Source organism: Bombus flavifrons, chromosome 13 (assembly GCF_040668555.2).
Source record: "Bombus flavifrons isolate JBK064 chromosome 13, iyBomFlav1_principal, whole genome shotgun sequence".
Lineage (NCBI taxonomy): Eukaryota > Metazoa > Arthropoda > Insecta > Hymenoptera > Apidae > Bombus > Bombus flavifrons.
The window spans coordinates 11,165,189-11,179,747 of NC_138454.1; the positions used below are offsets into that span (position 1 = coordinate 11,165,189).

The 14,559-nt window shown below is 40.5% G+C and overlaps 1 protein-coding gene across 3 annotated transcripts in view; it reads right to left on the bottom strand.

Moving 5' to 3' along the window:
• Positions 1-14,559, bottom strand: part of LOC138186508 (neural cell adhesion molecule 1) — a 209,646-nt gene that overhangs the window by 151,263 nt on the left and 43,824 nt on the right. The window contains exon 1 of one of the 3 annotated variants that reach the window (XM_069126453.1): positions 12,060-14,354. The exons of the other annotated variants lie outside the window; for them this stretch is intronic. Within the exon in view, the coding sequence (XP_068982554.1) occupies positions 12,060-12,168 (109 nt within the window). The 5' untranslated portion in view covers positions 12,169-14,354. Of the gene's footprint in view, positions 1-12,059; positions 14,355-14,559 lie in introns of those variants that run through there. 3 annotated transcript variants of the gene reach the window in all.

Here is a 14,559-nt window from a genome sequence, read left to right on the forward strand (position 1 = left end):
GTATCATCGACATCGGCGCCTTCACTCAAGCAACCTGTCGAGCTTCTTATTAATCCCTCGGCCCAGCCATAAATTACGGTAAGGCTAAATAGCGGCGGACTATCTGCCATTATATCATCGTTATATCGTATCATCGCGAAGATGCTTCGTTTACATGCACGAAGACTGTGACTTTCGAATCTCAGCGTGTGTTCCTCTTGAGGGATATCGTCGCACTACGAACATCTTAAGTGGCGTGAATCTTAATTCGTAATAGCCAAACTTAATACATAACAAGTTACGGTTATTTCGTTATAAATTAGAACGTCAATTAACGATACAAAAATCATAAATCGTACAGAAACTTGGGCAAAATTGCTACCAAACCTAACAAGTTGTTAGACGCACTGTACGTGTCTATCACGTGGGGAAATTCGTCCTCCGGCTTGTCCCAGCGGCCTACGAATACCACGGGGAGATTCAACGACGTCGTCAGCGTGAATGGAAGTTCGTTTCGCCGCGGGCCGACATAGAGCGTGGTCAAACTTCCCTGTCTCTCGTTGAAAGCGTGTAACTGTTACCCGAACCCGAGGGATTACCGGTAATCTGCGGTAAGCTAAGCTACGTGAACAGGTACGGGCAACCTGTTTCGGATATTGTTACGAGTAGCCGGCAGCCATTTCGTCGAATCGTTCGAACTCAAGACAATTCACCCTTATTCCCAACCATTTCCCGATGCATCTTCTCCACTCGCCTACACTCCCGGTCAGACTAGTTAGCGACTACTCGGCTATGGCCGGGAGGACCGATAGGGAGGCTACGATAATAGTTTCTCTACGAATTAACGCGTAACTTGCAAAATTTCTATCGCTACCTGGAGAAAAGCAGCTGCCGTTTGGCTAGCGATGCACGAATTACGTTACGGGTTCTGGTTATCGCTTTTAATATGCTAAAATACGTGGCTATTGCGAAAGGATATTTCCGACAACTTTCCGAATTCGAGGCTGTCGTACTGCATGCATTATCCACCTACTGGCTATCGAAACGCGTGAACGTGATACAAAATGCACGATCCGTGACGATAAAGTCTCAAGAATAAATACGCAACTGTCGAAATTACGTCAGCGTATCGTATAGCCGGATTACTTTTTCATCGGCACGTAGAAGATCGATACGATCGATCGTTAAAAAATTGAAATTCAGTTCGTCAAAGATGCTGAACTACAACGTAAGATCATCGTAGGTTGTTTTTACAGCCTTCGCCATGTGTTTCGCATGTTGCACAAACACAGAATTCCAACCGATTAGTAATCTGCCTAGTGATCTGAATCAATTATCGTGTTCTGTATGAAACCAGAGGATGTCTTAGTATTTACGAATAGGCATGTATTTGTAGACACCTCTGTATACAAATACACGAGAATCAGAAGGAAGTACACGTAGATTTTATAAAAACGAGATTCTTTATACTTTGTCAACCAATTTTCAATTTATGCAACACACGCGATAAATTTCGTGCTTTCAAGATGTTCGACGTTGAATATCCCTGTTTGTTTATTTTTCAAAATAGCTGATAAACCGATAAATTAATTACTCGCTGGTTAACCAGTAAATAATCGATGAATTGTTAAACGAATCATTTTGAATATCTGCTCGTCGCGGTCGGTACATCGGCAAGGAACTTGGCGCTATTGATTAATCCGAAAGGAAGGTTAGTTTTCCTTCGTGCAACGGCACGACAACTTTTCATTTCCCCGAATAATTCCAACTTACTTCGCTAGAAACAGCCGGCAGGCAAATTTTTGCCAAACTTCTGTTTCCAATAGGTAAGATGGAGTTCCGGCTGAACGAACGAACGAACGAATCGAATCGAACGACGCGTGAAGGAGTATCGATTCGCGACGCGAAAACTAATTACCGTTAAACGAGAATAACAAAAGGAGGGATGCAGCTCGGTGTCGTATTCGTCGAGAAGAAAAAATCTACGATCGAATCTTCCACTAGCAATAGCTAGAACGCGTGACTGATTGAAATTGATAGCTCGCTATAAGAGGATTTCATGAATACAAAGTAGCAACTGCGCGTCTCTTTGACATGGATCTGTTAATGAGATTCGAATAAATAGATCTAATTAAAATTTAATGTAATCTCGTTTCCTATACCGCCGCTAACGCAGCTTTGACCAGCAATGGCGAAGACGAAAATTGAAGTTATCAGCTTGCTAAGATTAATTAATTCTGCAAATTATGGATGTTTAGTAAATATCGATAGTGGTGCGAGAAAAATGAAATTTGTAAACGCTCGCTAAACAAATTAATGTTTGCCAGGGAAATGTTTCCAATGTTTAAAACGTGATTCTGAAATCAAGGAAAATAGTAGCTACGTTTTAAGTTTACTCGAGTTATTCTTAACCACTTTTACGATATACGCACACATTTCCTACGACACTCGTACATATTTATGGAAGTGTGTAATTATGCAAACGTAAAGTTACGATAAACGTAGTCCAGGTTGAAGTTTCCCTTAATATCGGTGAAAACATAAGAGCAATGGGTTTAGTAAATATTTAAGCATCGAAACACAATGAAATCTGCACGATTGCTGCGCAAATGGGGAACGTTCGACTGCTCACGGCGCACTAGGGAAAATTCGCGAAAAATTCCAGCATAGTCTGGATTACGGGTTTAGCTAGGCGGTATAGGGACAGCGAAGTGGATCCACTTGTTACCTGCATCACAGTTTTGCGAAACGAGACCCACGGGTGTGATACTCCGCATTTTCACCATCAACCACGTGAACACCCGTGGGATACGCGGAACACGAAACCCGAACATCGGTCACGAGCGACATAATTGCGTGGCACATAATGAATTATAATAATACAGAGATGCGCACTCGATCCTCGACAGGGGGTTCCATCGAAACAGTCATTCGTTACGAACCACAGGGATACGACGATTACGCGTAATTCGTATAATCCCCGCAATTTGACGAACGTTTCGATGCACGCATCGTGACTTAATTGAATAAACTGTCTGGCAAATTGTGAAAACACGTGACATAGAACTGTCGGTTTAAACAATTGCGGTGTTACATTGTTGAGCGTTATTTACTCGAATGCACAAACAGATAGATAACGCTGGATTCGTGCGTCGTTGATTAGATAGTTCTTATTTCTCGCTGTTTAAAAAGATGCAAACTTATTGCGCAACCTAGTACGTTATTGCATTATGATTTATGAATTATGTATATACACTCTCTATTTATAGTAAGTGGATTTTCTCTGAACCGGTCTGTATAGAACTGGACTTCTACTCGGTATGATGGAATCTCAGAAATAATTGCAAGACCCGTTAATTTAAAGATATTGTCGAGAAAATGAAATCACCGATACAATGTATATTGCATATATATCGTTATCAGAAATAGATATAGATTACGCTTTATGCTCTGTACTAATAATTTTCAAATCGAAATTTTTCCCCAAGTTTCTACGCGTAACAAAATACGTTAGGTTTGTCTTGCAGTTCGCATGGAAAAAGCCCAATTCGGACAAAGGGAGAATAATTTTATAGGCGACGTTTCTTGCGATACAATTTGACGATCGATCAAAATTAGTCTCGTGGATCTTACGTGAGAAAAGCTTTTAGATTTGGTGAATGGTGCAGCGACGTTCCGCGGCGTGGTATCGTCTTTCACGCGACGCGACGGAGGGCAACGTGTTCTTTGCCCGTTGAGAGGGCAGGAAAGCGTAATTCGTGACAAGAGACGTTGCAGCGGTATGCCCCGTTTCTACGAGCACATTCGAATTAAGAGCTCTCTAGATGGGACGCACGCCGTTCAATAAACAGAACACGCCATGTCACTTGACCGCCCACTCGCGTTTTACACTACAGGAATAGCGTACTATTTTCACAAAAACCTAGATCAAACGGTTCGTGCCGACCAAGTCGCGTATGCACCGTCGATTCCGCTTTTATTTTCGGTTTTTCCGTATCGACCGGGAGATGCTGCGACGTTTAATCGCGGCTGTTAAAGCCAGCTTGGGTTCGAACGACGAACAGAGAAAAAAAAGGGGATAAAAATTCCTCGGAAAAATTCTCCGTCGTGTATTTCCTAACTCACGTGTAGGACGCGCGACGTGACCAACAACACGAGCGATTCGCCTTTCTTTTTTTTCAACTATTACTTCGTATGTGTTTCACGTGTGTTTCTATTAGCAGATATCATTGGACGGAAACGTATACGCCGAGTGCAACTAGCGTGTAAAGACCGTATAAATAGTACTAATCTGTGCTTTCTGTATCGCTGAAGTTATCGGTGTTGCCTAGCTATTGCGATAGAAGGTGTCAGCTAGTTAGACTCTTAAGATTGTCGTGTTTATTGAGTATATCTACGATATTAACGATCTGTAGAAAATAATTATACTAGGATCGTAATTACGACAAACTTGCAAATCTAGTTGTGGAGAATGCGTTAGTTAAAATCAATCTATAGGCCTTTTAGAGACAGGTAAGAAAACTAAAAGTCGAACAAAATTCGTGTCTTAAATCTTATAACTTACGTATATTCAAGTAGCATAACACCGAGGAACATGCATACGCATAATCGTTACCCTGATTTATTAAAGCTAACAACTTCCATCTTTTTCTTATCATTCCCATAAATTATTAAAATCAATAACATACATCAAAAAAAAAAAGGAGGTAAAGAAAAACTCGCGTAACCACTTGTACGATTTAAAGTGACTACCAAGAGACATTTTCAAAAGTTTCCAAATATCCCAGACCACGTTCCATCAGACCTATCATAATCCAACGGCAGAAACCTAAACAAACCTGAAATGTCCACCTCGTTCTCAATCCGCCCCGATCGACAACGACGTTTAAACTCAACCTCTGAAATCTACCATCGTCAGATTTCAGATAAAAATGTCAGAAGCAGTGCGTGTTACGGAAGTAGACGAAAAAGGCTGCGTCATTTATCGGGTACGAAGTTCGTGAGCAACGTTACTCGTGTTTCCATTAAGTCGTACAGGTCGGAAAGTGTGTACTTACGAAGGTGGACGGAGTGCAAATTATCGTTTGTCTTTCGTCGAGGATGTGCAAAAGGCTTCCGCCATCCGCTGTTCATAAAATGACAAATGACCAGCCATTAGACCGATTTCGTGGTCATTCCGCGGTTCCTTCGCTCACGAGAGTCGCACGCAAAAAATTAATTACCATGAGCGTTCGGCCGCGCGATGCTGCAATTGCCGTTTTCGAGTGTCATCGACTCTTCGACCAGTCACCAGGACGCACAGAATGCGCCGCTCTTATCCTTGTGTTGGAGCGGAATTTATCACCCGGCCGGAGGTCGTGCCGCGTTAATACGTTTGAAAGCCATGACTGACTCCTCCTGATAAATAGCGCATGTAAGTAGTGAAACGGATTTCTATAGATTGTATGGGTGTGACCGAAAACAGGTATTAATTATCTGCACCTACGTGGAGTTCATGCTGTTTTCTAAATTGAATTACGTATCGTGCTGAGTTTTATTAAAAAACGTGTCATTTTTATATCGAATATCAGGCTGGTAGCTACGAAGCGAAAGATTTCTATCAGATAAATGTTCCAAGTTTTTTATTTCCTCCACGAAATGAAATTAATAATAATTGTATGGATACGTAAGCCTAAATAAATCGCTGACAAAGCGCGTTCTTACTTTTTCTGCTAAGTCAAATACGTAAAATTCGTTAGCTGTATATATAGATTTTCGTGACTGTCTGTATATCTATGTTCGAAATAAAGGTTTTCTGATAACGATACATTCCAGCACTGGAAATAAAGATGGAATGCCATATATGAAATCCTCCGAGTTTTAATATCGCGCTCATCAAAGTGCTACTCGCACATTTTACCGTTCGATCGCGTTACGTACGTACGTACGAACGCATATAAAGGAAAAAAGAAACAGATGTAGCGCATTTCGCGAAAGGAGAAGCAAAACCATCTGCGCTTTTAATCCTCTATTTAGACCGTTCAAACCGTTAGTCAGCGGTAAAGGAACCACAGATACGTTTTCCCTCGGTGGTTTTCGACGTTAGATGGTCTTCAATGGAGGCGTTCGGGTGGCTGCGCCGCGGTTTTCCACGATACAGCGTCCTGCACGGAGATTTCTGTGCGTTTTACCGCGCGGCAGTCGTGTAAAAGCTCGCGGATAAAAAACGGCCACGTCTTTGAAAATCGCAGGCAAATATCATGCGGCGAAACTCGGTCGATGTGAAATGAGCGTTGATGGAAATGGATCGAAGAGCGACTTTTCCTCCTCGAACGAGCAAAGGAACTTCAACCAGTGATTGTCAGCCATTTACGACCTTTCCTTCGTATGGTCTCAATGTATCAGTTTTTTACGAGTTATGGATGGCGTAAAAATTAAAACATAGTTACGACGTCATATGAAAGAGAGATCGGACAATATTTTGTAGCAGAGGTAATAAACCAGAGATAGCAGATGAATATGACGGTGGGTAGCTATTCGTACGTTCATACAGATTCACTTTACTATAACATAAATTGAAATAGCACGATACATATATAATAGTAATTTTAAGCATAGAAGAACGTCGATGAGACGATAAAGGAAGACTTCATTAAACATGTTAATTTTATTATTCATATTTTTGCAGAATAAAATTAGACATGACATTTAAATTTCCTCGTATCCTCTGATACTATGCAACAAATACATACAGAGATGATGTTACGTCCGAATATTAACGTAACTGTACTTTACTATTAAGATTGGATAGAATATAACATCATTATCAAGCAAATAAACGATTCGTGCTAATTTTCAGGCATATATTTTCTAAAAACGTTTGTTTACGTTACGGGAAACCACCCACATATCGCCAAATCGTTCCGCTCTATTCCGAATTACACTGCGTATCATCGGCTCGATCTTTACAAGACTCATAAATCTAAGACTAGTTATTTCCAGCCGTAAACTGCTTGCTTGGCTTACTTGTTGAATGACCACAAAATTAATCGAAATTTATTGAGAAATTAATCACGGCGCCACAATATCACCGAACTGGGATGTCTTCTAACGGTACCGTGTCTGTTCGCCGTGAAAACCTGTAAAATTTCTAGCCTTCGCTTTCTACGATTCCCGAATATCGCTACTCGAATATCAAATGATCCGTAAAGCGATGAAATCAAGTTCAATGTGTACAAACTAACAAATCTGAATCAGAGTATGAACACTGTGAATCTTCGAATCGACGATCACCGCATCTGTTCGTTATTTTTCTCAATACGAATGAAAACGAATTATTCAATGTTTTGCAAAACCATATTGGATATCGCTGACGTCCTTCTGTACGTAAACCGGCGTAAAAACTATTAATTAACACGACATACGAACGAAAAAGTTACCACGCGTTCTGTTTTTCATCCTTGCCAGCACCTGTTGAAACAAATGTTCAACAAACCCGGCTGAACCACGGGGATAACGTTCGATCACACACGCTCATAGCACAGTTTTGTAACTGCAACGCGATCGGCAATTGCAATCGCAATTAACCACTTTCGAATTCACTACGAAGCTTGTATTGTAGTATATTAATTCGCTTCGAGCAGCGTTTGTTTCCCTATACAGAGTTAAAATTGTATTTTTTCTTTTCACAGAGTTTGTCCGATGCTCGCCGAGATTCTATTGAAAAATGAATTCTCCCTAATCGTTTAACGCTGTAGCCATATAACGAAGAATTCAGAACGAACGACTCAAGAACACAAATATTTCCTTATTACAAAGATTCTCTGCATGTCGAGTATTAGATACAAAGAATACTTACGTTTGATTTTTTATAGGAAATGAATATTACGAAGTGCGTGAAGCGTAATAACATCTGAAATATGAAATCAATCTTACTATATTACACAGCTGGAATCCTATTCAAAAATTCCTTTATCCAACCAATTACAGCTTCGTATCGATGCTAATACCAGATATTTCATTGTAACAATTGTCATTCAACGATAACCGCTTGCAGCGAATAATTAAATCATAAAAGTAACAATGGAAAAGAAAGAACGAAGAGGAGAGGGAGAACGCAATGATTAAAGGGTTCGCGAAGGAAAGGGCCGTTTTAATAAATAGAGAACTTTTACAAGGAAGTTTGGGAAGTTGCGAAGTCGGTGCCACATTATTTTCCGTCTTACAGCCCAGAAAGCTGAACTTCGCTATTGAAATTCCAATTTTTTTTCTGCCTCTCCTTTTCTCTCAGTGGACCGGGAATTTCTTTTCCTTTGTCATTTGACGATAAATTCAGAAGGGGCTTAGAGCAGCGGTTTAATTAAACTAGTTTAACTGTCATTCCGTTCCTTCGACTTAGCTTGTTCCACACTGTCCACTCAAATCGATAACGCGGCTTTCGTTCTACATTTTTATTACATCTACGTACGGATTGTAGGCTTTAATATTAATTTTCCGTGACAAAGGAGGGCCTACTCCATTACGTACGGGAAACGACCAAATATCCAGCTTTATTGGAAATTCTTATCCGACGTTGCATCCTTCCACGAATAAAACATTCGAAATGAAACTATTCACTGCGATATTAACGCTTTAAATTACATTCGGTATTGAGAAATCGGTTAGCTAGTAGCTTCAGCAATTGCGCTAGATAAGAATACTATCAAAAGCTGGTCGCGTTTCGAACGTAATTTTTAGCTTCTTTATCAACTTAAAACCGTGCCGGATAGAAACGTGTTGCCATTAAATGTTCGATCGACGTTCGCGATAGGTGGTAAAATCCAAGTTCAACGCGATCAGTTAAGGGTTCTGACATTTACGAGATCTCGCAGCGTTTCATCCAGTAGAAAATTTATTTTGTTGCCTTCGCTTCGGTCACGAATAATTTCCCTATGAGAGAAGCGCGACCGCGAACCTGTCAGCTATTTCTGAGAAACGTTTTCTTAGTCTTCGTCATCTTGGAGGCTTCGACGTGCAACGCAGGAATTTACGCATATACGTACACACGGATTGCATAAGGTGCATTTATATCTATCCTCGACTTGTCATTATCCATAGAGAATGGAGATTAAATCAATCAAAGAACAGCCTGGCTATTCTTTATTCTCACGCAGAACACGCAATGAGAAATTTATTTCAATGGAAAATAGATACTACAAATGTTTCTCAATGGCACGCGATATCGTTTTGCAACGCGGTGAATCGTGCTTTTACATGACTGAACGTTTATGTTAAAATTCTGATGATCTCTTGAAAGCAATAATATCGCGGTTCTGATGGAAAGAAATCGATTTAAATCAAGAATTTTTCCTCTTAAAAATGGAAAAATTTATTCTAAATAATTACGAGGAAGTAATAATTATATATTTATTGGATTGTTTGGAAGGATCGATTTTTAGATAAACGAGGAGCTACGTATACTGTAAACAAGTAAGACGTCTTCTTCTTTTACAATTTTACTGTTATTTCTTGTACGATATATTCTGAATTATTTGCAATTAATGCTTTGATCGATGGAAGGTAGCTTTTTAAAGGGCGTCTTTCAACTTATGGCCAAAGTTCTCGTCTTTCGAAAGAGGAAAAGACTTCCTGAAACATCGCGCATTTTATATATCGTCGTTTCAGTGAGTCCTTTTCCTCTTTGAAAGAACACAAATATTAAATTTCGAAAATGTATTCGATTTCCTTCGTCTTCGAAACATTACAATTTCCATAAAAATTAACCAAATACGATAAAACTTGTCTGAAAGATAAGTGAATTTTCGTTTGTTTCGAAGTATTTGAGATATCGCTTATATAACTTTCCAGACAAGCCGATATACGAACTTGCAATTAAAATTTTAACGAGATATGCGAACAGTAAAAGTATTTGACGTTGTAGTTGTACAATAGTTGCAAGCTTATCGAAATACAATATTCGATACACCGCAAGTATGTGTAGCTATGTAGAAAAAAGAACGGTAGGAAAAATGTTGTGGATGCAGTTATTGCTTTTTCGATGTAAACAAGGTTGAACGTTAAGAAAATGTATGTTCGTTGTTTCCCATTGCGTTTCATTTAAAAGAGGGAATTTCATAGCATAATTAACGTCGATGTTCCTAAAATACCAACTGTTGAGGAAACTTTCAAGCTCCACAGACGGTGGCTTGCATTAACTACATAAATTATGCTCCTTTCGATGCCTGACATAACTCGATAATCAATATTGACTTCTGAATTAAGATTTCGTACAGTAACTTTGACGTAAGTATAATTCCGCAGGGATATCAGAATTTATCAGTGAACGGAAGTTTATAATAACTGATATTCTAATAGAATATTATTAAAACGGAATATTATATCGTAATACCTACTCTAATTATTATTATTATGATATATTCAGCTTATAAAAATATTTTGTTCCAACTATACAACAATATTAGCTTTAACATTTTAGAAGATCTCACTTTTTAACTTTTATGCGAGTTATACAAATTACACGCGAAATATTAATTTTCTAAGAATTTAGAAACGATAGAAACGAAATTGGTGAATTTGAAAATCAAGCGACAAATTATCTCGTGGAGAAAGACAGATATTATAAATATCGTTACCAAGAAAACTTTTCAGCAAAGAGATTGACTTAAGACGATGGTTCTTAGCCGATGGCCCGCAGGCCTCCGGAAGACCGCGAGATCCTCGCACACGCATCAAGTTATTATAATTTATTATTCGAATAAAAAATACTTTATACGCATATTTATTTACTTATAATAATTCTTCTCTTCAAATTTCAAGGTTGCCGAAGGTTGTTGGGTGTTTTAAATATACATATTTGGCACATTACGGATTCAAGTCTTGAGCTAAGTCTTGAGGTTACGCGGCAACGGAGAAGCTTCAGAATTGTTAGCCTAACATAAAAAAACTTAAAATTGAGACCAACATCGCAGGAACAAAATATTTCAAGCATATTTTCTTCGATAAGTCCAAAAACAATTGTTTAGTTTATACTTTTTTAATTTCGATATTTCGATGGCCATACTCTGTTAAACTTATCGATTATTAAAAATACAACGAAATACGTGTACATACATATACATGCTCGAAATAAAATCTGCAGAGTAATACAATTTCTCAAGCGTGAAAGCTAAAGCGCAAAATGTCTGCTCACTGAAATGTCGAAACAAAAACAAAAGTGAACGGATGTTCATCTTTTTTATAACATGACTTCACTTTGAATAGCTATACCTGTGCCGTGTATACGCACGTATACTTTAATTTCTCTCGTTGCCCTTTGATCTTTCAAATTTCTCTTAGAAACTTAATTAATTGATTCTCATACGACGTAATTCGAAAGCAAGCTGCTTAACTTATATCACAGTCCGGATAATACGTATCTTTTCCTTCGTCTGTTTCTTTTGTAATGTGGTTTCCAACTGCACAGTTTGTGTAACAATCGAATCGTTGTCTCTATGTATTTCCTTTTGCCTCGCTTAATGGTAATTTCTGTAAGATGTCCCTTCATTCAACGTAGAATGCAACAAGCTAAGTACGTATTCCTTATACGAATACTCAATGAGTTTACCCATTGAAGACCAAAGTTGTATGAACGTAACATTTCACTCGTAATTCCTTTGTAGTGAACTTGTATCGTTAAATTCTATAAAATTCATATCCTATTTGTGAAAAGAAATTTCGAGAATTCGTTCGATATTTTCTTCGTTACTAGATTCTACGAGTTTATGAAAGAAGAAATTGAAGTATTCTATCCAGCTATGATAAACTATATTTTTCAAATGTTAAAAATTCGTTTTCTACCTTCGTCCTGTGCAACGGGCTTCTATAATACACGTTTTGTAACTTGACAAAACGATAACTTGCTTTAATAACGTTGCCTGAAACGTTGCCTATTATTTCGATACTCGAACCATGACGAGTTAAACATGAGACTTTTTTGTCGTCGTATTTGGCTTCGTACTTCGTCAAAAGTTGCCAAAAAATTTCGAGTAACGGAGACAAAGGCGTTGATTATCCTCCAGCGTTGTGGGATCAGATATAAATAATAATAACTGTGTACAACTTACTTGGCTTATCCAGATCAGATATCTCCTGCTGCGAGCACACCGTGGCAATCCCCAACACGAACACCGTGGTCGTAGTCGCGACACTCCACCGGCACCTCCACCACCACATTTTGTCTCCTTTTCGCGCACTCTTGGCACACACACCGTCGAACCAACACCCCGACCGACCTAGCCGCCCCCGCGCTCGCCGCCTTTTCAGCGGTTACCTAGTCTCACGATCGTCGTGAACCGGCACTAATTGCAGCTGCTGTTGCTGCTGCCGCGACCGGTGCAGTCGGTGTTCTCCTTCTTGTTGCCGATGTTGCCGCCACTGCTGCATTGCGCCGCCGTCGTCGACATCCTCTCAACGCCTTTCTGTCCTCCTCGACTCCTCGCTACACCCTCGACGATCACCACTTTTGTCACTCGATCGGAGATTTCAACTGTGATCAATGATTTCGTTGTCGACCATTTAATCGACGTACAACACACTACGAACCAAAGCTTCCCTCTGCTATCCCCGAGAGTCTTTTCTTCCCCGAGTCTTTCTTCCAACGACTCGACGAACCAATTGATCTTGTAACCTTCCCTTCGAGTACTCGTTCCAATTACGGTGGCGAGATCACCTTCCAAGGGAGTCTCAATTAATCCACTTGTAAGATAGTAACTGAACGAGAGGTGTTCGAACGTTGTGATGGTTTCTCGCGCGATTGTTAGCCAAGAAGTTTCCAGCAACTTTCTAACTGGTACTAAGTTCGTTGGATATCAGGCTGGGATAGCTGCGTCGCAGAGTTGGCAGATTCTTCTTGAGAAAATTCGTTAGAAAATGTGTGCGGTCGGATTTCGATGGCAGTTAGAAGCGTTAGGTGAAACTTTGCGTCTTTCCATGTATTCGCCGTAAAACGTAAACCATGTTAAATATTAATATGACATCGGCCTGAGTAATAAAATCTCCGTAAGATTCGAAACTTGTACGCACTTCCGAGAGACGCGAGTATCGCTTCGAGTTTGTCGAATTACGGTCTAAGTTCAAGATCGATGTATGTGTACACGCTATTGACGTTAAATCTTCGATCGTCCAGCTTGATGTATAAATTCAATCGTGAATTCGAGGAAATTGAAATTCGGCAGTAACGAGATCGATGAAATCGAGACACTGTGCGTAAAAATCGTGGAAAAGGCGGCAGTGTGATCTGTAGCGAAGCACGTCAAGTATGAGACTGGGGGGACGCGTTTGACTCGTTCTAACGTCCCTGAGAAATCGTACTGTGCTTGCACAAAACCATCCACGTCCGATAGACTTCGATAGACTGTCTTGTCCTCGAATCGTAGCGTGGGTGGAACTGCGTCGAGCTTCTGGATATTTTTCGTATCGAATACGCAAGGTTATTGCGAAGAGAAAGCAGGAAAAGTGCAGAACGACGATCACGAGTTCGTTCAAAATTCAAAGTTCGAATTGCCAGTTTCGCGAGAATTGGTCGACTTCGAAACGGGTCGCACTGAACCGCAAGTAACGCTCCGGACACGAGTCTAGTTTACTGCACCACTAGCTCCGAATGAACTCGTCGGTTTGCCCCTATCTCACGGCTCGTTACTCGCGTCGCTACTCGAGGGGCGCGTACACGGAAGGACATTCGCACACCAGAGGCATCCACCCGGGATTCGTGCGGTCCTCGTAATTAAATCCCTGCGTATCGATATTAATCAGTCAACGAAATTGAGTCCGCGAACGTTACTAAGTTAATTACTCGGTCACCCGGCGTCCACGAGTATCGCAATCAGATTTATGAACCCGACTCTCCGCAAATTATTCCTCCAAACACGAAACTTCGTTTCTAGTTTTATTTTATTTGATTTTCTTCTCTCCACTTCCTCTTTCGTCTCGTACAGTGAATCGGATCTAAATGAATTTCCAGACTAACTGTATTTCGCATTTACCGCAGCGTAAACACGTGTGTAAGTCTTCTTAACGATTGTTGCAGGAAGTCAGGCACCGTCGGCAAATTGTCTTCCGTACACGATACCATCACATTGTCCAACATATTCACTATGATCGATCATTTACATTTTTGAAAGGAAAAGACAAGATGCTTCGTGTCAGTCTGTCTTCGCCATCGGTCTTGTCGGACGGGTCATCGATCGAGCGAGACAGATGAGAAACGTGACGGCACGCAGAAGCCGAGATCACGTTGTCTCGGCACGATTTTAATTCATAGATCACACAATGCCACAGTGATCGTACTCGAATACGAGTTTATAAGAAATGCCCCACGTGATAGAACCACGTCGAGTCCTGACCCGTGGCGGCTCGGTACTGAAACCATTGAATAGCGTGAAGGACCACCGCAAGCCGGTTCGGCTGCCTTCGCGGCCACTCGGTCGACTTCGGGCACGCTCGCGTTTCACGTTTCTGTCTCGCTCGTCAATCCGTCCTCGTCTCTGCTGGCGCTACGTCCATCTTTGCTTTTCTCTCTCGGTTTCCTACGGTCCGTTCGGTCGGATCGGGTCTTCTTCTCGCCTC